The sequence below is a fragment of the Ylistrum balloti genome, unplaced genomic scaffold, assembly GCF_031769215.1.
Source record: "Ylistrum balloti isolate Yb309-2 unplaced genomic scaffold, AGI_CSIRO_Ybal_v1 Utg371122, whole genome shotgun sequence".
Taxonomy (NCBI): Eukaryota; Metazoa; Mollusca; class Bivalvia; order Pectinida; family Pectinidae; genus Ylistrum; species Ylistrum balloti.
The window spans coordinates 305,997-333,567 of NW_026782616.1; the positions used below are offsets into that span (position 1 = coordinate 305,997).

General features: G+C 35.4%; 2 protein-coding genes across 2 annotated transcripts; both read left to right on the forward strand.

Moving 5' to 3' along the window:
* The first annotated feature begins 1,923 nt into the window (after window positions 1-1,923).
* Window positions 1,924-5,953, forward strand: LOC132560830 (histidine N-alpha-methyltransferase-like). Its single transcript, XM_060225521.1, has 5 exons — window positions 1,924-2,094; window positions 2,877-3,015; window positions 3,750-3,852; window positions 5,645-5,748; window positions 5,850-5,953. Exons 1-5 carry the CDS (start codon window positions 1,924-1,926, stop codon window positions 5,951-5,953), a joined length of 621 nt encoding a protein of 206 aa, XP_060081504.1.
* A 498-nt stretch (window positions 5,954-6,451) lies between these two features.
* On the forward strand, window positions 6,452-27,344 carry LOC132560831 (uncharacterized). The gene is made up of 16 exons (XM_060225522.1): window positions 6,452-6,537; window positions 8,432-8,498; window positions 8,979-9,120; window positions 12,274-12,644; window positions 12,969-13,262; window positions 15,093-15,386; window positions 15,727-15,911; window positions 16,401-16,506; window positions 16,899-17,008; window positions 17,446-17,584; window positions 19,468-19,587; window positions 20,747-20,951; window positions 23,922-25,732; window positions 26,045-26,104; window positions 26,474-26,566; window positions 27,044-27,344. The coding sequence occupies exons 1-16, from the start codon at window positions 6,502-6,504 to the stop codon at window positions 27,256-27,258; spliced, it is 4,248 nt and encodes a 1,415-aa protein (XP_060081505.1). The 5' UTR covers window positions 6,452-6,501; the 3' UTR covers window positions 27,259-27,344.
* The last annotated feature ends 227 nt before the right edge of the window (window positions 27,345-27,571 follow it).

The window sequence follows — 27,571 nt, forward strand, 5'->3', positions numbered from 1 at the left end:
CAATTCAAAACCTGCCACATACTTATTACACATAAGAGCTATAAAAGTTCTCTCACTAAACAGGGTCTAGTATAAGAAACTTTGAATCCGCATTAAAAAAAGAACGCAAGACACTCTATAGGCACTGCTGCGCAAAGTGTTGCAATAACCTTATGCACATTTTTTATTTTCACGGTTTTGGTAACACTTATGCTATGTAATTGCAACAGATTATCTGCATACACATGTAAACTGAATGCATCCCTCTGCTGGCAGACTTGTTAAATTATCGAAAAGCTCGAAAATGATCACAGAAACCTTGCTTGCTATGTGTTTTTAGATAAGAGAATATATATTGACCACGTCCATCGTATATACCAATCAGAATTAGAAACCAAGGACAGAAAAGATTCATATACGTCAGCCATATATCTAGATATTTTTCTACCAAGAAAACAACAAGGACAGCTAGCCATCAAGCTGTTTGATCAGAATGAAGATTTCAAATTCCGTTTTGTGTATTAACAATTTTAGATAGCAACATTCCTACATCCCTAACACCTCGTGTTGACAAGTCGCAGTAGTTCAATCGATATGAAGCTAGACGCGACTGACGTCCGTTAGATTGTCATCTGGTACTCTTGCATGTTGCCTTGTCCTTCGACTACAAATTCTGGAAGATGAAAATGGAATTAAATTTTCACAATCAAAAGCAGTTTGTATGCATTTTTGTCAATTGCGGAATCAACACGGCGATCCAAATCTGTATCTGTGTGGTGTACCCCTTCCGGTTGTTGAGTAAACCAAATTCGTTGGTGTAATATTCGACATGGCATTGTCGTTCCTTCCACTTATAAAATGCCTTAAAGTCACTGAATATTCTAAAGGTGGTGTCCCACACTGGTTGGGGAGCTGATGGAAAAGTGTTGCTTAGACTTTATACAGCTCTATTTAGTTCAAAATTTGACTACGGTTCCATTGTGTATGGATCTTCTAGACCTTCACATCTCAAATTATTAGACACTGTTTATCACCAAGGTCTCAGGCTCGCTCTCGGAGCTTTTCCGACGTCACCTTCAGAAAGACACTATGTAGAGTCTAACGAACCATCACTATATAGCCGTCGAAATGAATTGGCCTTGCAATACAACATTCAGCGTAAGTCGAATCCTTCACATCCTGCTTGTTTCAAAACAAATCAAAGACCATTGCACCATTTATTATTCGGATTTCCACTCTTTTACAAAACACAAATATTGATTATGGTCAGATCCAGTCATTTGGAACGATAGAAATTCCCCCCTTTCTCTTGAATTGACCTGAAGTTGACTTTTCACTTCATGCAATGGTTAAAACAGACACTGAATGTTGTTATCTATTCACCGTTAAACATTATTTATTGAATCGAATTAAACTTCTGTCTACTCGTACCGTTACAAGTCTAAAAACCCTTATTGAATCTGTTGAGATTTGTAAAATTCTACGTTACCTGAAAAGATCTATAAAATATGACTATGGCGTACCATTTTAATCCTTTGCGTTAATGTACCCATTCAAGATTTTTAGCATTTGCCTTTTACCTTTTGTTTTTGTAATGCTAATTCCTTTTGGATCGCTGTGTGGTTTATCGGTTGATGGCCATAATGACTTTTTTATGTGTTGATGGGCAGTTCAAATTGACATAATAATAATTCTAAGATTATACCAGATAACAACTGATCAATTGCTGTGGATCGTTATATATCTCAGCAAAAAACTTAAGCAACTAGATATATATATACAAAATATATCTCTGAAGTTGTCCTTTGTGTCATAAGTATTATATTTTGGCACCGCCATCTATTGCTCTCTAGTTATCAGTCTTTGACAGTAAATTGTTCTCTTCAAAACGTAAACAAGTTTTATAACATAATGTTAAATGCTAAATGTTGTCATTTCAGTAATATGGATATGAAAAAAGAAGTGGGGATTGGGCTGCAGTCGACACCTAAATACCTACCTGCATGGTATCGTTACGACAATGAAGGATCGCGACTTAATGACATGTGCCTGGAGAAAAACGAAAACTACTACTTTCATAGGTGTGAACTGGGAATTTTGAAAACCCACATTTCGGTGAGTAAAACAAAACAACTGGTATCCTCTAAATATCATAGACCTAACCTTTTGTCCGAGAATAAGTTGTGAAAAAGTAACAACCATTCGTTAACAGAATGATAATGCTCTATTTGTTGTTCATTGGTGTATTTATACCAACATTGTTTTTGTAACATTTACATTTCTATGACATCACTAGAGCAGCACTACGAATTTCTATTCCCTTCTTAACTTTTTCATGAATGTAATCTAAATGGGAGCCAAGATCATTACGTATATAGATTATGGCCTGAAACATGGCAAACAAAAATGTGAAAATGTATCGATAATAGTCTGTGTAAGGGAACTCGGATGCACTTTGGGTCAGATAAAGGAGCATGTGGTTATGTTTAAATAAAACGTAAATAGCGTCAAAATGTCCTCTAGGACAATCGCCCTGTGCCATTGTGGAAAACAAATTATATTGATTCGTCCTAACTAAGTTAAGTCCTAGGGTAATTATGTTGTACTAACCAAAATTAAGTTGGCCAACCAATAAAGGGAGTGGTTAAAGAAATGGTAATTTCACAATAATCTTAAATTCTAGGATAAGTTTACTTGACGGCTGTTTGTATTACTGAGTAGTTGTTCTGTGAAAATATTCTTCATATATATGTTTTGAGTAGATTTTCATAAGAAACAAATTACTTAGATATAAATATGACATTATCACTTTGTATCAATCAGTTATGTTGATAAATATATGAAAATCCTTATTCTAGTACAATACTCGCTGCTAATAATTAATTTCTATTTAACAGAATATGCTCGAATTGGACATGAAGAACAGTGTCTTGGTTGACATGGGAAGCGGAAACTGTCAGAAAACACGCATGTTTATTGATGAAATTTTGAAAAAGAAAAGTCATCTAGCTTTTTATCCAATTGATATTTCAAATGGTAGGTATACACATAGATGTCATGCGTCACAGTCGCGTTTGATATTTATCACAAACACAAATATATACGATATTTTTTGTCTAAAGATTTCTCATGGTTTGTCGGATTCAACTTTAGTGCCATTTAAAACCTAATCAAATATATCCGTAACCTTTACCGATGTTTAACTTTGGTTACATATCCTATACTTCTTAATTTTCAGACATCATTTATTTGCCTCAATATATTCCATGTGTGTGCAAAGTGATCTGTTTACTGTTATATCGCTCAGAGTGCACCCCTAGGCATGAATATACCTTGGTGGACCACTCGTTACTTCGCCATTTTGGCATGTGACATACATAAACCGATAAAATATCGATTATTACCATATGCATCGCATTCATTAAATCCATAACGATCTATTGGAAAGGTTGATGCTGGTGTGTGAGGATGTAAGGACAAAAGCATTGAATATTCAGTGTCTTTCGTAAAATAATAGATTATTTCGCTTTCAACATTCCAATGACGCAATTTATTTTCAACGACAGAGTTCAGCTGCACTGGTTGGCATCCGAGCTGCGTGTTTCTTTTCCTGTATGACGTCACAGTTTCAGTATGAACAATTGAATAAACATGCGGTATGCCCAGATATGATATGGCTTGTTTTGTTTTGATTTTGCTACCGAGGCGCATGTACCTCTTGTACTTACATTACATATAATGCTTTTATTTTAATCTTTGATTTGTTTCAGAAATGTTACTAGACACGTGTAAGAAGCTGTCTGATGAATATGCAGAGAAACTGGATATCAACCCGATTGGTGCTGACTACGAAACTGGTATCTCAGAAATAAAGTAAACAAATCTTTCCAAGAAAAATGCTGTAGATGAATAAGAGTTTGTAATGCTCCACTTCCGCTGCTCATTATTGTCATCACTGTCGATAAAATGTTTTGTATCTAAATACCTTAAGTGTATACTTGTTTAATCAGATTATTTTATTCTTTTTATGGCTACAAATGATATATTCTTACGAGATGATCACCTAGAACATTAATGGTCGCATTTTTTCACATATACAATGTAGCAATAAATGTTGTGGAGTATATCTTCCATTCTACATTATCAATAACAAACGTTTCCAATTTATTCACGTCTCAATAACATTTTAGTCTGCTCGTGATTAAGTGTTCATTATATACAAATTTCATCTGATATATAAAACGAAGAGAAATAAATGTATGAGATTAGGTAGATACGGCAAGTACTTGAAAGTAACATAAAAAATATACAGTTTATTTAACTGCTGAATGGTTGTTCTAATCTCAATATCATTGCAATATTTTACTATGAGTACAATTCCCATTTACTTTCATTCTTTGCCAACATACTTGTTTTTCACCTCCACAACCTGTCGCGTGATCTAAAGACGTCCTACGTAACACATCATGGCATCCTTTATATCCTTATACAGTCATACAACACTTGTGCTAAACGGAACAGTCGTCAAATTTGTTCACCAAAACGAAATTTACCGTTTTCGATATTACATGTGACCCCATAATTTTTCACCTCCGTTACAAATGAAAGGCCGTTGCGTTATCACAGCGTCAACCGACCACCCTGGTCTGGTGGCAAGTGTTCGATGCAAGTAAGTATATAGCTATAGAGGAACGAGGAGAAATTGAAATGCCATTGAAATTGATATTATTCGTTCTGAAGAAAAAAAGTTTGAGAGTTTGCTCCATATCTATATATTTGCATTCTGCACCTATCATCTCAAGAGGCCAAGAACCAGTTTTTATATAAAACTTTGTTCAATTTACTCAATGATGCATCAGACCAAATATGAGAAAAAAATAATCATTCCTATAGAAGGAGTAAGATCATTTAAGAATTTTCTACATTCCCCTATTGAGCCCCGACCTTAGTGGCGTCATCAGGCACTGTTACCGAGAAATTGTTCTCCTCCACTCAATAATGCTTCATACTTAATTTTGACAAAATCCTACTGATCCTACAGAAGTAGCATTTTTCACAATTTGTTATACCGTTCGAACAGGTCCTGCCTCTACAACCTTAAGAATAACTTGATCTGTCTACCATATTTGGCCTCATCCCTCCTACACGGGAGGCTGAGACCATCCTTTATACAAAATTGATTCCCGTTTCACCCAAGAATATTTCTGACAAAATTTGGACAAAAGTCAATCAGTCCTACTTGAGGAGAGGATTTTAAATGTATTGTTCTATTTTCCTTAATGAGCCTCGTCCCTTACAATCTATGAAGTTGTGATCAACTGTATAGATAAAGCTGATTCTTATACATACAATGATTAATCCGTCCAAATTAGGTCAACATCCAATGATTATTACTGGAGCAATAGAATTTTAAAGACAATTCTCTATTCCCCTTATTGGCCCTGTCCACCTCGTCTCAGTGGCAAAATCTTATCATACTAAATAAGAAGTAGTAAATTAAAAACAATCAGGCGATGCCGGTGTCAATTCTTGCAAATTAATTTTGCTAATGGTTTGTTTGCTAATTTAACCTTCACGCATATTTTGCCACATTCATATCAATTTCGATTATTGGTTTTGTTGTTTTGCACGTGATATTCTATATCATATTATCTCTGTCGTGCAGACAATATACCTGTTCAAAACTGATCCTATGGTTTGGTAGTATCCAGTGTCTGGAGCCTGACGATCAAGTACGAAAACTAAAGCTAGTGAAATCAGTGATGACAGGTTCGTATTGTTATTTTTTCCAAATGAATAAACGTTGTCATTTAAAGATGAAATATCAGTGCATTTATTATGTTAATTTACATCAATTTATTATTTTACAGCTGGCTGCAGTTTGATTTTTAGTGTCGATATAACGCAAGAAAGAGATGATATCATGAAGGCCTACAATGACTTCCACGGTGAGAATTATTTTCTTTATATCTAAACACGAGTAAAATGTCATCGGGGTATTCTCCACAACACTAGTTCTTTCGACAATTTCTGTGGCATTCTTTATCGTAACTGTTCGTGTTGTTTATCTGTCAAATTGGAATTGAGCATGCATCTGAAATGTCCCACGGAGGAAAAGCTATACTCCGTTCGTAATAATATATTGAAAAGCAGTAAATTAAGCGAGCGCGTGCGTGCGTGCGTGTGCGTGTGTGTGTGTGTGTGTGTGTGTGTGTGTGTGTTTAACTTTCATTAAACTTATTACACACTTGGCGGGAAAAAACTTTTGGGTGCGTATAAAATTACAATGTTAAAAGAAGCGACGCGCAACCTTTTTTCTCGCTTACTCTTACTGCAATAGAAGTATACGGACAGCAATATGCATATACCGAAATAAAACATGGCATTCCAATATTTTTTATCTTGAGACAAGTTATATCTTACGAGCTAGATAAGTACATTTCGTTTCGTCAGATTCCGTGTTCTTTTTCTTAACAATACATAAGCTGACATCGGCTGCGCCTCTCCGAGGAGTGAGGCGCTATGCCTCTTACGAAAAGACTGCGTTCTTTAACAGAGGTAAGTTATCTGTCACATTTTATCTTAACAACGGTAGCTAGCCCCCATGAAAAATTATATAGCTTTCCAACATTTAAAACTGAATTAACTTTGTTAAAAATAGCCTGATTCAACAACTTTATTTCTCACTTGCTTATAATGGCCGCCTCTGTGCGGGATCTCTCTAGATTTGTCATTGTAACTTGACATTCCCGCTCATTTATTTTTGCTATGTTTACAAACACAAATCTAGAGAGATTCCGCATAGTGACGGCCATTCCAAATAATAAAATAAGTGGAAGTAAGTGTACATAGTTTACAACATTTAATTGTTTTGATACATATGCACGTACACTGTAGGTAGAAAAATGTTTTATCTTTCCATCGACGTATAATTTATAAATATCGCGTTGTCATGAATTATCTAAAATATTGCTTGAACGCCGACCCTTGCAGGTCGCTTTTTTTTGTAAGGAAGAATACTCTAACTATTGACCGCGACCATGTCAAAAATAAAATCGTGGTGAGATAGTCAGAACCCTTCAGACTACTCTTGCCTTAATTAAGGGGTTTGGCCGATTACAGGTGGTTCACACCTCCTTTGTTTATATAATTATAAGCCAGTGCCCTAGTGTCTGGGTTGAGTGGGCTGACTGTAATATATTATATATCAATGTATAATAAGGACTTTTTACTTCCCCCCACTGCAATTTTGAAATTGCACCTGATGCATGCATGTATAATGCTAAACTGCAGTAGTTTAATCTGTGTCCAACATATTGTCTGGTAAAGCAGCCAGGAGAGAACACATTTAACTTGTCAAAATTCATTATACATGTAACTTATCTCCAGCTGTATTGAAAAAAGGAAAGAAAACAAATCATGTATTCCTGAATTGTGGATCTGAATACTGGTCCACTCTTATTATAATACTATGACTACTTCCTGCAATCGATAAATAAAATATCACAAAAAGAAACTCCATCAATTTTACAAGGTTACAAGTGATAGTGTATTGTAATGTCTGGTATCTACTTGTTTTGCATGAAATTTGTTGAGCAGAATGTAATTTGTATAAGAACAAAAGGAAGTTTGTAGGAGAACATAGCTTTGTTCCTAGTGCTATTAGATTTTTTTTAAGGCTGTCACGGGTACAAAATGTTGGCCCCGAGTACTCGAATTTCAATACCTGACCCGTACCCAACAATAGTCATGAGTCGTTAGTCTACATGCATACAGTGTTACATGCACGGAGAGGATAAATTTACCTACGTGTAGTGTGGGGCTTGATACAGTGTCATATAAGAAAGAGAGAGGGGGGGGGGGGGTGATAAAATCATGTGATATTTCAGTATTTACTCATTGCAAAACTTCATCGTGTAAACGAGAGGATTAGGGTCTATAATGCTAACGTTGTGACAGAATATAAAGAAATCAATTTGCATATAATATGCCCAACAGAAAGTAGCAGTCACATGACAATTCTGATCCGGAAAGTCTCTAGCTAGTTTTATACATGTATACGATAATGATTAAGGTTTCAAGTACACATGGCTGCTTGAGCCAGAGGTGACGGTTTCTGTAATGAAATACAAGTGTGAGTATAAACATTAGTAATACATTGTTGCGTGTGAACATATTGGATACAGAAATTGTAATGTCATCAGAGTAAGAAATTTTATTGATTTAATAAAGTTTTACTGGTAACATTGACATAAGACCAATATTTCCTATTTTGACGTGTACTCGGGTAGACATTTTTGAAACAGGTCACTGTTCAAACCCGACCCGTGTCCGGGAACTCATGACAGCCCTAATTTTTTTAACCATCAATTTCTGTATAGCCCCATTTTTGAGAGATTTTTCTTGAAATCTTAACAGATTTTTATAATTGTGTAATATATTTTCTTTTCAGAAAAAGAGTAATGGTCCAAAGACAAGGCCACTTGATGACTTCATCATTGTAAATATACCAAAAAAAGGTATAGCATCTTTTGTATTGAAAATCCATTCAGAACAATTTAAAAGGATCATTAAATATATTGTCAGACATAAAAAGAAAAGTGTTTAATATATATTTTATTTCTTTTTCATGCATGTCGATTTACTTCAAGAATAATTTTTTTGCTAAAACTACAGAATAGAAGAGTAGAGTAATGATTTACAACTGCACAAGGACTTGATGGTATTAATGATGTAGTAAATAAGAAATTTAACTGCCGATCCTAGTGCTTATAAATCTCACTTATAGTGTTCAGGACAGTACATTATTTATATATGTCACATCATCATCTAATTAATTCATTATACAATTCTGATTAATTTGTGTTAAACTTATATATTATGTATTCAGACTGAGATTTATTTGAGCTAGCATCAGTCATTAGATATTGTGTGTTAAGATTATAGTTGACAAATTAAATATGCAGAATTTAATATCAAAATGTAATCTTTTCCCATAGGTAAAGGTGTGCTGGCAAAAAAATATATACCAAAAGGGGACACTGTGCTGGAGTATTGTGGTGTCATAAGGACAGATGAACCACATCAAAGTGAGGATGACACATATATTTTTGAATGTGTCTTCAAAGGCAAACAGTACTGGTATGTAAGATAGCATCCTGGTTTATTGCATGGTGTCCTAATTTCAGCTGGGCATAGTTTGCAGGTAGACCATTGCATATTAAGAACAAAATCCATCCAAGTGCCCAACAGAACATTTACATAGGTAGTGTTAGTGCAGTTTTTTTTAAAGCAGCATTTTCAGGAAATTGGGAAAATTAAAAATTACTTATTAAAGCCAAAACAAAGTAATTTTTTTCAATTTCTATGTTTTTATATTGGCCGGAAAAAATTCCTATGTTTTTATATTGACCGAGTACTCGTACTGTAATCATTTCAAAGGTTTCTGAAAATAAATGGCCACATTATAGTTCCGTAATGTTAATTACAGGTAAACTTTCCTAGTTTTGAAATTTTTAAGAGATCCACATGCTCTTGTTTTTCTTTGTCTTTAATCAGTAATTTCCGTACTGCATGCTCTGTCTAGATTCCACCCCAGATCTTGTTTTTAGTCTCACCCCAGCATACAAAATGGTGGCACCCATGTTTTTGTTTTGTTTCACTTTGGGACGATAATTAAGCAAGTTAGTGTCACTACACACTGTTTTAACATGACAGAATTTGAGAATAGATTCTTATAATATAGTTTGCGTTGTTCAGTACAACTTATATAGGTGTCGTATTTAAGTTGAAATCTGTTCTCGAATCATCTGCTTAATAGGCAGAATCAAACGTACAAAGTCTTGGGCTCACGTAAACGCTTGGACATTGAAGAAAAAAAACCCACAAAAACAAACACTTACGGTGCTTGGGCAGAAACTGGCAATTAGTAGGATATCAGAAATATTCACCGCCATCAATAAAGTCAGGTATCAATTGGGAATTTTACCATCAGTTTTGAGAAAATTTTACCCTTTTTTTGGCAAGGGGAAGCCGCCGATATTCGGTGGTAAAAACGACCAAAAAATCAGTGTTAAGTGGTGTATGAACTCAATCTAGCACCTCCTTAAATGACCCTTGCTGTCAATAGGACATACAACAACAATAAACAACTAAAAAATTGTAGGAAAGAATTTTACAGGCTTTTCACCACTAGGGCTTATTTGCCCTTCACAGTAAGAACTACGCTAATATTAGCACTTTGAGACATTTGGTTATATAAATTAGAAAAGGATGTTTACAGATTTAACATATTTAATTATTGTGACCTTAAAAGTGGGTCAAGGTCATTTATACTTGTATTGTAAAACTTGACTACCAATGACATTCACATCTTACATACTACTAGTTCCAAATTATTCTAATGTTCTATCGACTCTTCATAAAGTTCTGGTATTGATGAATGTAAGAACTCTGTCCTGACGGAAATAAGGGACCGTGCCTTGGCTAGCATTAAAAGGGTGACTTTAATTATATCATAATATATGGAAATAATTTGTCGTGTTCACCAGCTTTAATTAGATCGGAGACCCTGGTGTCTACATTTTAGAGACCCCAATCAGAGTTTTTGCCAGGCATCTATAGGGTCCGGTACACGGACCCATTCCCAATTTCAATCTGTATTTTCCCAATTTGAATTAAAACAAGAAAACCTTAAAATATCATGCTAACAGTTATTACGAGTTTTCAGTCATTAGGCCTAATCATGTCGACTACACAAATGTACACACGTATATTGGTAAGCGTGCGCTGGGAAGTCAAATCATATCTGCGTTTGAATTGCACGTTGTATAAGGACTTGAATGCAAAGCGTTTACGGTACATTGACATGTTTTTTAATGGTATTGTCACATAATTCTAAATACTACACAAAAAAGATTTTGGTGAAGGATTCAAAGGATTTGGTGAAACTTACTAGTATTTTCCCAAAATTATGAAATACCAATGTTATTTTCCCAATTTGTGGTAAATGCCGATGATATTTTCCCAATTTTTGCTCAGGGTCCCTTTCCCAAAATAGCTGGCAAAAACCCTGCCAATGTGGTTATTTGACAGTGATTTCACTATACTACAACCTGTTGTAAGTCTTCATTTTAAATCAGTGATCTTCAGTAAATAATTACCATCTCGGCGATTGCATACAAAGTTGAAGAGCTCTCTCTCCATCTCTGGGTGTTTCGAGGTAGCACCTCTGTCAGCCCTTCTGGTCATTGGTAGGGACTTTAGACTTCTTTTTTCTTCCATGCCCTGATATTTGACTCCGGAACGTCGAAGTGGCTACCGGCGGCACGAAATCCAAGTCTCTCGGCGTAGTCAATGGCGTCCAGTTTTTCTTTCACTGTAAACGATGTTCGCTGTTTCCCCATGTTGAAGTTGGTGTAAACAATCTATCATTATATACTTTCGGATACCGCGGTGGGTACAGATACCATGAAAGATCATGCCTATACTGAAAACAAAACAACATCGTTTTTGGACCAATAGTACGCGTTCAGCCCAAGCCGGATGTCATCAGTCTCCTCATACTCAACGTGTTAACTGTCATTAACCATTAATTATACAATAGCCAAGCCTTTCATGCTTGTTGGGTCACCTGGGTAAGTTTGTTTACTTAAGGTAATTACATGTGTTAGGGTCACGCTCATTGTGGTTTCCTAATTATCAATGGATCAGACCACATCAAATGTTTCGTCGCAGTGACCAGTCAATTAATTTTTCTGTAGAATATTTTTTTTAAAATCTGATCTCCAAAAAGTACCTGCGCACTATACGCAAGTGCGCACTATATGCGAATATTTACGGTAACACAAAAAACCTCTTGCTGTGTATTAATATTTTTCACTACCATATTTGTCCGCCAATAGGCCCATGCTCAGTAATAAGCCCACCCCCTTTTTTTTAACCAACATTTGGGGGGGGGGGGGTGTCCGGTAATAAGCTCATCCCCCATTCCGACCTCAGCAGTAAAAAATTCATGTAATGTGCACACTTGTGTAATATGAGTACCCTCAACTTTGGGTCTAAAAATGCTTAAAAAAATGCTTCTATTCGGGTAATGTTTGCATGATTTTCCTGTCAAAAACAATGTCCAACATACCTGGAACACTCACTCACTTGAGCATAAAATCTGTTTGTTCATGGTTTCTCAGCGAAGTGGGATAATTTTACAAATAACATTTCTGATTTTCAGTAAATTTATAATGAGAAATCAAAACATGACAAAGTTTTAGCGGTATGCCAACTTTTTTTTCACAGGTTAGATGCAACGCATGATGATGGATCACTAGGCCGTCTGATAAATGATGACAGAAAGCCAAACCTGAAACCAAAGATGGTTCCGATTTGTGGAGAGCCCCATATTTTCTTCTATGCCATCAGAGATATACATCCAAGGGAGGAATTGTTATACTGCTATGGAAATGGTCCATATCCCTGGAGAAATACTACAAATGTAAAGGACTCTCCAAATGATCTTGTATCCAGTATACAGAAGGATAGTATACCTGTGACAGAAACTGATGATACTGCTACATACAGTTCCAATGAACCAGCATCTGACATTTCTGTGTCAATGGTCAACATCCCTGCATCTGCAACTGATGCCAGCAAACCAGATACTGACCTTTGTAAGTATAAATTATATATATGTTACACTTTTTTTTATATTGTTATGTCTTTATTTCTCTTGTGACACAGGAGGAGGATGAAAATAGGGTTCTAAAGACCTCTGATGAACAAATAATAAACATGTATCCCAGTAATCATCAGGAACAAAGTAAGATTATTTATCCTTTTGCAGTGATTTTTAGTAAACAATTAAGTAATTATATTATTTGCTGTATTGTAAAATCAAAAAAGAGAAACCATTTCATCTTTCTGTCACAAAGTTTGTATTTGAAACACATTCCTGTATTATCACTTTACCTGATGTGTATATATTACATTTTCAGTAACTACACACAGTCCTGAATGTATGTTACCAGATGTAACTGATGAAGATGTGATGGCTCCCTCATCGGTTGACAAGCATGACAAACCATCAAATCTACCCAGAGATACAGTTGCTACCCTGGATGATGGCATTGATAATACCCCAGTTTCAACGACAAATGTACAAGTAGTTATGATGGAAACTGATGATACTGCTACATACAGTTCCAATGAACCATCATCTGACATTTCTGTGTCAATGGTCAACATCCCTGCATCTGCTACTGATACCAGCAAACCAGAAACTGACTTTTGTAAGTATAAATATGTTACACCTCCTTCTATATATAGAATGAGGATGAAAAATCTTTTCTTTGAATTAACTTCCAATGAATACTGGAGACTTCAGAAGAATGTAAGATTATTTATTAGCTCACCTGGTCCAAAGGACCAAGGTGAGCTATAGCCGTACCGTGGCATCCGTCTGTCCATCAACAATTTCTTTAATTTGATCAAATTTGGCTGGAAGCATCCTTGGCAGTTGGAGATTCAAAAATGTACAAATGAAGTGGCTGACCCCCCGGGGGCCTGAGGGGTGGGGCCCAAAAGGGTAAATTGGCCATATTGCTTTAAGCATCTTCTTCTCTGAATGAAAGTAAATAAAGAATCAATCATATTTGCCTGGAAGCATGCTTAGGAGGTGAAGATGCAAATTGTACAAATGTAGCGGCTGACCCCCTAAGGGCCTGAGGGGCGGGGCCCGAAATGGGTAATTTTGCCATATTGCTGTAAGCATCTTCTTCTCTGAAACTGAAAGAAGGCTATCAATCATATTTGGCTGGAATCATTGTCAGGAGGGGGGGCGGGGGACATAGACTGATACAACTCTTGGTCATAAAGATCCAGGTGAGCGATACAGGCCCATTGGGCCTCTTGTTTTCCTTCTCAGTGTGTTCTGTAAATAATGATACTTATTATATACACGCTACTGTCGTGTATTATTGTTGTTTAATAAAAATGATAAAGCACACATGTAATAAAAATGTAAATTAGTCTGGTCACTGAAGACCGAATTATGACGTCATGCAGTTGTACATGACACTATGATCTAGTCTTTGTAACAGAAACTTAAATACTGTGTTTGCATTAATTGTCCCTATATAGAGCAGTGATAAATCTATGTGTGAGTCCCGGGTCATAGACTCACAAATTTTAGGAATGTCCTACTAAAATTATAAAAAATACTTCAATTTAACATAGAATGACCCACATTTTTTCATGAAAGTGTGGAAAATGACCCACTGTAAATAAAACATAGATTGATCACTGATAGATTACAATTTTTGGAAATATTTTTGTTAGTATGTTTGTAATTAATAGAATCTAATAATGTGTTAATGTATTGATTTTGAATTTATTAACTTATACATTTATGAAACTTGCCAAAAGCTTGTTTCATATGAAATTAGTATACTTGTTTATTAAAATTCAATCAATGAATGCTTATTTCATTAGCTCACCTGCCAGAAGGTCAAGTGAGCTTATGCAGTGGCACGTTGTCCGTCATACGTCCGTCCGTCTGGTGTCAACTTTTCCTTTAAACAAATTCTTCTCAATAACCGGAGCCATAGAGTAATGATATTTGGCAGGAAGGTTTGTTGGATGAAGCCCTACAAAGTTTGCGAAAAAGAGATGACCTTGACTTTTATTCAAGGTCACGGGGGTCAAATTTGTTAATACCTTTAAACGACTTCTTCTGATAAATCAAAAGGCCTGGGATCATGATATTAGGTCAAAATGTTCCTTGGATAAATGGCAACAAAGTTGGCAAAAATAAATGACCTTGACATTTATTCAAGGGCACAGGGGTCAAATTTGTTAAAACCAAAACTAAAAGGCCTTGGATCATGATATTTGGTCAAAAGGTCCATGGTATTTATGTTTATTAGTGAGATTCAATGAAAGCAGGTGAGCACTACAGGCCCTTTGGCCTCTTGTATTAGATCTTTAAGTAATTTTCATGTTGATTCGTCTTGGTGCCTAGTTGTGCATTGTACTCTATTTTTGAACCAATTTTAGAAAACAATATGGCAAATTATGGCAGCAATCTTGGATTTTGACAGTAATATATATTACATTTTCAGTAACTACACACAGTCCTGGATGTATGTTACCAGATGTAACTGATGAAGATGTGATGGCTCCCTCATCGGTTGACAAGCATGACAAACCATCAAATCTACCAAGAGATACAGTTGCTACCCTGGATGATGGCATTGATAACACCCCAGTTTCAACGACAAATGTACAAGTAGTTAAGATGGAAACTGATGATACTGCTACATACAGTTCCAATGAACCAGCATCTGACATTTCTGTGTCAATGGTCAACATCCCTGCATCTGCAACTGATGCCAGCAAACCAGATACTGACCTTTGTAAGTATAAATTATATATATGTTACACTTTTTTTTTTTTTTTTTTTTTGTTATGTCTTTATTTCTCTTGTGACACAGGAGGAGGATGAAAATAGGGTTCTAAAGACCTCTGATGAACAAATAATAAACATGTATCCCAGTAAGTATCAGGAACAAAGATTTTTTATCCTTTTGCAGTGTTTTCAGTGAGTAAATAAAGTAATATTTATTTATTTATGAGTATTATCATGATTGGCTGTATACATGTGGAGAATTGAAACAGGGAAAAAATGTTCATCTGTCTGATACAAAGTTACCTTCTGTATTGCCACTTTACCTGGTGTGTATATTATATTTTCAGTAACTACACACAATCCTGAGTTTAAGTTACCAGATGGTGAAGATGTGAGAGCTCCCATATCAGGTGACAATAACCATGATAGAACATTAAATCTACCCAGAGATGCAGTTGCAAGCATTTGTGATGAATTCACTCCAATTTCTAGAGCTTGCTTTTTTGTTCTGTCTGGATTTCGAATTACTGAGGTATGTTAAGTATGTGAGTGGACAATGTGTGTTTTCAGTACACAACAAAGCTATTCCATGCCATAGATAACAGAAAGTGTGGGTTGGACTGTAGACTTTTTATATGTTCATGTCAGTATTAGAATATTTATCATTTGTTCATTCCTTAATACCCACTTTTCATCTGACCTGCTTTCATGTAATTTTTACTTTTTTCTTCCAAACTCTTGGCTTCAGTACTACCTCTGGATGGTTTTCTAACTAATTAAATAGGGTCTTTCTATGTTCCATCGGCCGAAGGGTAAATGCCTTTAGCCCATCTAGATTTAAATCTATACATATGTTAGGGCTTTGTGTTAAATGTCTGTACTTGTGATGTGATTATCTACAACTTATTTGTATCTTGACAGAGGGGCAGACTGCCTCAAAAAATTAACATATTACTTGTCTTCAGCACAGTCGGTATAACTTCACTGATCATATACATCTAATTATTGTATGTTTAAATAGGAAATCAAAAAGAAATTCAGAAGAGTGGCCATTGCATCAGGATTTAGGAAATGCAGATACCTTGACTCCTTCTCATCATCTGTTACCCATGTACTAATGAAAGAAGGTAGGTTCAAGTTGTTAGCTAAATCTTCCTGGTTTGTGGTTTTAATTTCAGTGATTAATTTGGATGCATCTTATAGTATATAAATCTTGATTTTCTTATTTTTGCAAAGGATGTTTTTAGACAGGTAACATTTTACTTTTTTTTTTTTTTTTTTTTTTTAACCTGTATTTTTTTTTTTTTTTTTTTTTTTTGAACCTATATAACATGGTTGGATCTTAAGATCTTATAAAGTTGTTTCCCAAGCATATAATACTTCAGCCAATGAAAGGATATGACGCTTTTCATGAATAGTATTAAAGAAGCCGAAGAGTGCATTTCACATACATGCATTTATGAGTTTTTTTAGGGTACTATGTAACTTCCTTCATAAAAATATAAACATGTTTTAACAGATCCGTGTGATCGTACAGCAAAGTACTTGCAAGGAATTGCAAAAGGGTGCTGGATCTTGTCTCCCAGTTGGATTACAGACAGTGTAAAGCATAGATGTATCCAGCCAGAGGTAATTAGTTTCTCATATGGATGCATGCATTTCCCAAATATGTGAAGAAATTACGCAGTTTTGCTTACATGTGTTTCTATATTGAAACAAATGCGATGACCAAGATTCAGACTAAGATAACATACCAACCCCACCCCCGCATGCCTATTGATAGGACATAGTGCAACAATAAAACAGTATTGGTATTGGAAACAAGCCTCCGAGAATTGAAATAATAGTGAATGTTAACACCGTTACGCAAAAAAATTATATCCATTAAATTAATACAGTTGGTCCATTTAGCCACAAATATGCAATATTTGTATATTGACGGGGACATTCATTGATTGCGGAGACATTCATTTTGAACTGCATTTATAGTTTATGTTTATCTTTTTTGTCTTTTTGGAGTTAAATTTTTACTCAGTGTGTATTGGGTTCTTTCGTCATCTTTACAGGAAGGCTATGAAATAAGTGGAGACAATGTTACTTGTTGTATGAATGGGCCACGAAGAGCACGGCTGTCATCACATGGAATTCTACACACAAAAAAAATATATGTGGAACTGGCTGAATTAGACACAGTTACTGTTTTGGGTATGGTTACAGACATCATTATGAGAACATATTATCCTTTTCATGAGAGAGAGAGGGAGAGAGAGAGAGGGAGAGAGAGAGAGAGGGAGAGAGAGAGAGAGAGGGGGGGGGAGAGAGAGAGAGAGCATTAGGACTCCTGTTTAACATCACCACATGGTTATTTTACTTATAACTTACCTCCATGATTACAAGTACATGGTTGGAAATTGATACATTAAATGGTATCTCTGACATGTCTAACAACTGTAGTAACAAGGAATTAGAGGACATTTATTGGTAGCAGCATAGTGGGACTCATTTTAGTATAACAGATGAAAAAAAACTAACAAAAGTAACAAGAATGCATTAAAATTATACCTTGAACTCTCATTTTTGTCTCGCCTTCGACGATAGTCGAAAAAGGCGAGACTAAGGTGTTACTTTTCCTACAGGGGTGACCGCGTCAACATTTACGTTAAAAGTCCACAGCGTTATTGTTATCCGATTGAATTAAAACTTGGTCACATTACTCGTAAAACTGTACTAAACACCTGCCCCAAATATAAAGGGAATTGATTGACAGGTTTTGGTATTTTTGGGCAAAAACATGTGAATTTTGGTGAATTTTGAGAATTTGCATTAAAGTCCAGTTTTCACTGCCTTATTGCTATCTTAATTAATTCACACTTTGTCACATTACCCGTACAACTTTAGTGAACACCTCCCCAAAACTAAAAGGAAATTGATTCACAGGTTTTGGTATATCAGATAAAATTTAAACTTGGACATATTACTGTTACCATCATGCTGAGCGCCTACTCTCAATTTACAGAAAATTGCTTTACAGTTTCAGATATTTTGGGGTAAAACCTTGTGAATTTTGAGAAATGGTGTTTAATTCAAATTCTAACACCATTATACCATATACCTTACCACATTATACAGGAAATTGTCGTACAGGTTCAGGTATTTTAGAGCAAATACATATTCTATATGGACTTAGATGTTACTGGCAAAGTGGAAAAGGCGAGACATATATTTACGCGTAATTCTTGTTTCATGTTAAGTATTCTTCATACATTAATTAACAAAAATAAACCACCAGGCATACTTCGAACACCTTCATCTTCATATTGAATTTCATAATGTGATCACTGTTTTGACTATAAAAACACTTAAAACTAGTGCTATAACAGGTACCCGGTTCATTAAGTTTGGTTGGAAAAAAACCCAACTGTACTACAACTGTACTATCCAGTTAGTATTTCAATATCTGATAACCATTGTCATTGCCCTGTATGGCAAAAGCTCCCTCTCCCCTCATTTCTGTCTCACTATGTTATATTACGTCATAATCTGGAACAGGTATATGAGAGAAACCAAAGGACTACAGTATTACGATATCTTTGACATCTCTACTCCAAAACAACAGAGTTAACTCAACAAATCTTGGTTATCAAGTTACTGCTTAGTTAGTCAAAGATGGTTATCCAGTTGGCAGTTTCGGCTAACCATTTCAGCACTAATTATGTCTCCTCTTCAAATAATTTCTTGTCTTTGCCATAATTGCTATGCTATTAACCGTAAAAATATCTTCATCAAACTTGGTTGGTATGTAGTTGCATCACCTAAAGCAGATGTGAAGTGAACTGCCAATAGGTCACTGTAGCCTTGAAATTGAGGTCAAAGCACTGCCAATAGGTGGCCACTATAACTTTGACCTTAAGCCACAGGTAGAAATGCCAATACCTGGGTATATTATTATACATTTGTGATACTGCAATTTTTTCTCATTTCAAGTTTATTTATGATGAAATCTTCTATATTGTGAATAGTAGTAAATAGTATATTAAATTTTATGTGGCAGCTAAAATGAACTTAATTTGCTTTTACTTGCTTTATAGATATCCCTGCCCTGGTCATGTCTGCTTCAGGCATTCTGTCTTCAGTAAAAGAATGTGACCTAATTCTTTTTACAAAAGAAAAAGCAGATTTGACTGCAGATGACACTGAGCTTTTGAAAGGTACAAAGAAATTATTGAAATAAAGACATATAGGAGGCTAGATCTTTGCAGAAGTAATTTATACCATAGATTTTCAAGTACAAATCCACACACAAAGAAAAATGAAAACCATAAATACAGTCAAACCTGCAATAGAGGACACCTCCATATAAAGGACTCCTGCCTATAAAGGACCATAGGAATCTGATATTTAGTGCGTATTGTACGAGAAAATCAAAACACCAAATCATACCACCTATAGCGTATATTATACGTTCTATAGGCCTATATACGGTATAGGTGGTATGATTTGTTCTTGGTTTTCTCGTACATTACGCACTAAATATCAGATTCCTATGAAAGGACAGTCTCAGGAACCCCCAACAAGTTTTACTATATACCTCTATATAAAGAATACTCTGTATAAAGGAAACCTGTCCATAAAGGACACTTAGAAATTCCCCAAAACACTATTTTCTATGTAAAATAGCCTCTGTATAAAGGACACCCAAACAAAACTATACCATTCTATCATATTGGCAAAGAATCCAAAATTGTGAAACTGATTTAATAACTAATTATACCCTAGCTAGCTACTTGAATACATATAAAAACAATTTATTCGGTCATAATAGATGAAAACCTATTAGGTTTTTTTCTGTTTGAAAAGTTAATGAAAACTTAAAAAAAAAGTGTTTATTCAAATGTTATATATAATAGTGATATATTTAGATATAGTTACACAGCATATTAGAAATGTTAGTGACCTCTATATAAAGGACACCTTTCTATAGAGGACACTTAAGTCTTTCCCCTTCAGTGTCCTTTATATACAGGTTTGACTGTACCTGTATCACATTAGGAAGGCTGATATTAATGTAAAAAATATACTCCGGGTGATTACATTTATGTGTGCATAATTTTATAAATAGATCAAGCCAGCCAGATGAAAAAAAATCTAATATGATTGCTAGTTGTAAAACATTCTGATATTGTCCCTTTGTTAATATTGTTACATATATATACATGATAAATCTTCCTCTGAATTCTTTCTCAAGTGCACTTTTCTCGTTATATTTCTAGTGCTGTAAAAACTGATTGGTTAATACTTCCAGAGCGAGTAATGCGGTCAACTTTTTTTAATTATTGGTGGAAATTGTCTTTAATTTTGAATTTGTAGAATATGGTAGAAGATACGATAAAGACGTTGTAACAGTGGAATGGCTTCTTGACAGTGTTTGTGTTTGGACTCTTCAAAATACTGACAGATACACTGTAACATCTTTGAACAATTCCTCTGATGAGGGTTCATCGTCACCATCTTTGCAAGATTGTGAATCTGCTGATCCGTTATATGAGCCATCTGATACCGACACAGATGAAGAGTAGGTATTCATAACATGGTATTCTTCATTAGCTTCTCCTAGTTAGGTTAAAAGACGCAATCTTGTTTCCCAAATCAAAAATTTCTATTGCATTCAGTTTTTATGTCGCCTGCTTTAGCAGGTGACAGGTAAGTATTGCTATGTCGGTGTTGGCGGTATCATCCACCCTATGGTTTCTGTGTGATAACTTGAGTTATCTTGGACCGATCAAACTCAAACGTCACACAATGCTTCCTTACCAATAGAGCTTGCCTAGGGTTGCTTTTCAGGGTCGATGGTAACAGGTCAAGGTCACTATTGTTAAAAATAGATTTTTTTTTTCTGTGCGATAACTTGAGTTCCTCTGTGCCAAATAAAGTCAAACTTCACACAATACTTCCTTATCAAAAGTGCTTGCCTGAGATTGCTTTTCAGGGTCGAGGGTCAAAGGTCAAGGTCACTCTTACTATAAATAGAAAATGTGTTTCTGCTTGCTTTGCAGGCGACACATCAACTTTCGTGGAATTCTTGTATGAGTACTGTTTAATATAAAATTTACGAAAAGAAATTTATACATGTGTTAATGTTCAAAATCATTAAATTATAAAAATAGCAAAAAAAACAAAAAAAATGAAATAATTTAACTGTATACTGATGTATTTCACAAAAGATGTCTTCCAATGACAATACCATTTAATATGTAACTTGCACCATTTTTAGCTCACCTGGTCCGTGGCGTCCGTCAACAATTTCTTTAATTGACTTCTTATAAACTACTGGGTGGAATTTGGTCAAATTTGGCTGGAAGTATCCTTGGCTGGTGGGGATTCAAAAATGTACAAATGAAGTGGCTGACCCCCCAGGGGCCTGAGGGGCAGAGCCCAAAATGGGAAATTTGGCCATATAGCTTTAAGCATCTTCTTCTCTGAAACTAAATAATGACTATCAATCATATTTCGCTGGATGAAGCATCCTCAGAGTCGAGAATTCAAAAATGTACAAATGAAGTGGTTGCCCCCCCATGGGACTGAGGGGCGGGCCTAAATGGGGTACTTTGGCATTATTACTTTAAGTATCTTCTTCTCTGAAACTAAATAAATGCTGTGGGTCATATTTGGCAGGAAGCATTGTCAAGAGTTTGGGATTCAAAAATGTACAAATTGTCAAGCTGACATTGGAGGGGGGGGGGGGGGGGACAAATTATGCCTAGAACTCTTGGTCATAAAGATCCAGGTGAGCAATACATTCCCTCTGGGCCTCTTGTATTACATTATTACTGTAATTTATTTTATTTCATTTATTTATTTACTTATTATTTTTCTGTTTGTCCTCGGTGTACTTCCGTAGTGTAGATTCCTGTTGCGCATATATAAATGTTGTACATATTATTATTAATTATTTTAGTACCAGAAGCAAGTACTGAGTCCAAGTGAGTTATATGGTGTGCATGATTACACTAACTTTTTTCCCAGTAAATGATTAAAAACAAGATAAGCTTTGAAAGTATTTTTATATCTCTGCAACGGAGTTTGGGGGTTAATTTGGAAACAGCTTGTCCATCCATCCCCCCATCTGTCTGCAGACAGACCTTGCCCACTCAACTCTTCCTACAATTTTCATTCAAAATCCTTTAAACTTAATAGGCTGTTAGAGTTAAAGTTGAAGGTGCGCTTCTTGATGTTATTTTTCATCTTCCCAACCATTTTTATGAAAGTTAGGCCCCTTTACATTTTGCTCAATTATTATTTCCACAAAGACACATACAAAATTTAATCAAACAGTCTCTGGATTAAAGATAGGATCATAATAATTGAAACTTAGCAAATCGTGTAACCTATTAATGCCTATAAATATCATTCATAGGTGTTCCAGTACCGTTTCTATGGAAACATGATTGGGACTATGGTTGATTGATAATGAAAAATTGGTATACAGGTGTTGTTCGACATGAGAAACACCAAGGTGAAGTTCATTTTGTGAAATTATAGTTGCCATGGTAACCAGGTCACTATACACAGGTTTTTGTGAAATAGCCATAACTCATCAACCCTGTGGTCATTTTTATTGAAACTTGGTCAAATGGTGCAACTTATTCCAGTACCATTACTATTAAAACATGATTTAGGCTTTTGTTTGGACGAAAATGAAATAGTATCAGATTTTCACGGAAATTGGTATATAGGTATTGTCTTTCATCAGGAACACAAAGATGAAGTCCATTTTCTAATGTGAAAATATGGCCTTCGAGGGAGGCTTCTGATTTGTCAAATTTAGATATTGTTGGAATTTTTGTGAAAATTGAGTCAAAGGTATTGTCTGTGAGGAACATGGCAATGCAGTTCTTTTTCTGATTTTAACACCTGAAACAGTGTATGGGGCATATATACTGGAATCACTTGTCAGACTCCGTGGCTAAAACAATGCATGTATAAATTCTTTGCATCTGCAGGGGTTTTAGCTATCTTCATGATGACAGTTCTAGTTATAACATAAACGGTCCTTTTCCATCTATAACATGGACCGTTTTCAAAAAAAAATTGCTTGTATCACTTGCCAGTTTTTAATACAAAATGTTTTCTAGTATTATATATTCATTGGAAGAAAAATATATCCTGGTTGGATCTAGTCTGGCAGTATTTTCATTTAACTACACTTGTATAGTACTTTAAAAGTTCTTTATTTGAATTTTTTAAAGGTGGAAACAATTTATTTACAATACTTCTATGAACTGTTGATTAACACCGGAAATCAATCAATCCATGCCATACTTTAATATGTAGTTAGCTATAGGTAAAAATCAATTGTTTTATGCAATATTTCATATCATTTGGTAAATGATCTAGAGAGGTAGAGGTTGTCTTACAGAGTATCTGAAATTGAAATGAAAAAATTCTAACCTATGACAGTACAACCAGATATATCTCTTGCATTCCCATCAGTTACTAATGATGTCGTCCAGACATATTTCTAGCTTTTAGTTAATTTTTACAGAGTTATTGACAACTCAGCCAGATCAGATGACTCAAGTGAAATCCCAATCTTGGATCCCAAGGCTTTGAATCAGACTGAAGAAAATATCCAAAAAGATGGAGTTACAGTTAAACTGTTTTCTCAGAATGAAAACGGGAAAAAAATTTGGGATAAAAAACACTACTGCCTATATTGTAACAAGCCTTTTGCAAAACTTCCTCGACATTTGGAAACTCAGCATAAAGATGAAATTGATGTAATAAAATTGCGTTCACTAGACAGGCGTAGTAAAGAACAAAAAAGTGCAAGAGCTACTCTGATTGACAAGCTGAGAAAAGCCGGTAACTATAACCATAACATAGAAGTTCTGAAATCTGGACAAGGAGAGGTTGTACCAAAGAAAAGTTTAAGTAAGTCAAGAAGCAGTGATGATTATTTGCCATGTAGACATTGCCTTGGATTTTACCTAAAGCATGATCTATATCGGCATGTCAGCAAGTGTACCTTCCGTGAGGAAAAACTTGTTAAAGGGACAAGACACCAAAGTAATAGTGCTTTTCTTCTGCCATCAACTGCTTCAGAAAAGGCTGGTTCAGATTTTCAGAAGGATGTCGTCGCCGACATGAGTGTGGATAACATTTCACTGTGTGCAAGAAATGACGAGTTAATCATTCTGTTTGGGGAAAAGCTTTACAAAAAACATAAAGCTTTGCCCCACATGCATCAATACATCCGAACAAAAATGAGGGAACTGTCTCGTTTTCTACTGAAGGCACGAGAGGAAGATGAAGATATAGTTACATTATCAGATTGCATCCAAGCAAACAAGTTTGAGACCTGTGTCAAAGCTGTGAGATCATTATGTGGAGTTAAATGTGGCACAAAAGCGGATATCCCATCTTTAGCTTTGAAAATTGGATTTTCATTGAGCAAATGTGCCAATATCAGATTATCAAAAGCTCTGGTAGAGGGTGATTCTAAGGTACAGGATAATGTGGAAAGGTTTCAGAGACTGTATTCTATGGATTGGAATACTGAAGTTTCTTCCACAGCATTAAAAAGTCTAGAAACAAAGAAGTGGAACAAGCCTTCATTGCTTCCACTCACAAATGATGTAGTGAAGTTCCAAAAGTACTTGGACCAGCAAATTGATGCCAACATAAAACTTCTGGAATCAAAAAACGCCCAAGGTTGGAGGCCATTGTGTGAAGCTATTTTAGTTAGCATCATACTGTTCAACAGAAGAAGGAGTGGTGAAGTGGAGAGGTTGTCCTTGGATGTTTTCAGTCTCAAAAGCAAAACTGACCTCATGCCAGACGTGAAGGAAACCCTTAACAATTTGGAAAAACATCTTGTGGAGAATTTGTCAAGAGTGGAAACTCGTGGAAAGCGGGGAAGAAAGGTGCCAATTTTGTTCCCCAAAAAAACAGAGGAAGCACTGGATCTTCTCATACAATACCGATCAGCAGCTGGAATAGAAAAGGGAAACCCATATGTGTTCGCTAACAACGCAATAGGCTATGTACGCGGAGCTGACTGCATGAGAAGTACAGCATCGGAAGCAAAGTTAGAAAATCCAGAAAATATGAGGTCTACAAATTTAAGAAAACATGTTGCAACACTTTCGCAAGTTGTTAACTTGAGGGACAATGAACTAGACATTTTAGCTCAGTTCCTTGGACACGATGTGAAGGTCCATAGAAATTTCTATCGTCTCCCTGAGGATACTATTCAAATTGCTAAAGTGGGAAAATTACTTATGGCAGCAAACAAAGGAACATTGGGAAAGTTTTCTGGAAAGTCTTTAGATGATATTAGCATTGACCAAGAAGGTAAAAATAAATAAGACATATAATTATAGTGTATCATTGAGTTCTTTAATAGGTTTATTACGGTGGTAATGATGCTTTTAGAATTTTTATATATCATGTTCTGTACTCAAAAAGTTCAAACTGCTTTCATGAAAGGTCACATTGATAATATCTTTTGGCATCTGCCATGACCAATGTAGTTAGTCAGGATATCTAATATTGTTTCAATAGTTTGATTTCATTACAGAAACAGTTGGTATTTCATTCTTATGTTAAATAGTTATTTTGAATAACTCTTGTACAATTAAATCATTTAATTTGTCCTTGTTACAGTGTCTGATGAATCCGAATCTGAGGATGAAACTACACAGTCTACAGAAGTCAGAGATCAAGGTAAATAACATGCATGAATTGAAATACAGTGGACCCACGATAATCCAAACGCCTAAAATCCGGAAAACTCACAATCCAGACAAAATGTTTGGGAACAGATTTCTTTAATGTTATTTGTACATAAATTCGGCAGTCCGGAAAACTCGTAATCCGGACGATTTAGGCTGGAAATGAAAGCGTCTGGATTTTCGAGGGTCCACTGTAAATGCCATGTTGTAGATCTTTTATGTCTTGGCCAGTTGGCAGAACCTGTCTTCATCTCGTGACTTTGGCAGAATATACCTGTGAATGAGCTTTTAGTAAATGTATTGTAGGAAAGCCTTCAAACATCAGTAAAGATGTAAAAGTCCCATCATTTTTTCCCCGCAGATGATGCAGATCAAGATAATGAGAAAGCAGGAAAGAGAAATAGCAGAAAATCTCTCCACAGTACAGAAGCCACTTGCATGACACAGAAACCAGGTATTTTTTTATGTTTATACATCATATAGAATAAAATAGGGTGGTCGGGTGGTGCAGTGGATAGCGCACTTGCCTTTCACCAAGGCGGCCGGGGTTCGATTCCCCGATCGGACGTGAAAAGGTATGGGGTCACCTGCCCGACCACGTGGGTTTCCTCCGGGTTCTCTGGTTTCCTTCCACACAAAGACCCCTCGCGCGCTAACATCTGGGCCAACAAGAGTGATTAATATAAGTTGTATAACTTGTTCCATAATTGTTGTAAAATAAATAAAGTTTATAGTTTATAGAATAAATGATTGTCACAGTAAAATATAACTTGTGTATCTGTATATCATATTATATCTGGACCATAAATGTCTGTGGTACATACATGTAATTGGATTTAAAGATAGAAGTAACCAAAAAATTTATACTGAAAAGGGTTTTAAGAGCAGTTCACAAAATAATCCTGTATAGTTTATCTTGTTTCTTTAATAGGAAGTAGGAGAACTGTAAAGAGAATACCATGGACAGAAGAAGAGAGAAGTGCTGTTAAATCAGAAATGGAGCATTTTCTTCATATCAGGAAAACTCCAGGAAAACTGGACTGTGACAACTGTTTACGCAAATATCAATGTCTGAGTAGAAGAAATTGGAAAAACATCAAAAACTTTGTCTACAATTGCATTCAAAGTTTAAAGAAATGTCATTAAATGATGTCTAAGTAGGCAATATAGACATAAAAAGAAAAGCAATTTCAAGTTACATGTTGGACAATATAAATGAGATTCATTGCAATTAAAATGAGATTTTGTAAGAATTTTTGAATATTCTTTTTATTGAAATTTTTTAATGATAATAATTGTAAGGTAGTGATTGCATGATGGATTGATAAAGGATAATTGTTGTTTTGGCAGACTCGATTCGGTCAAGGGGATTTATAAATGAAATTTAGAAGATGCATTATTTAGTGTTAAGATGAAATACCATTTTGTTGATATTTACCTTCTACACTAGTTGCATTAA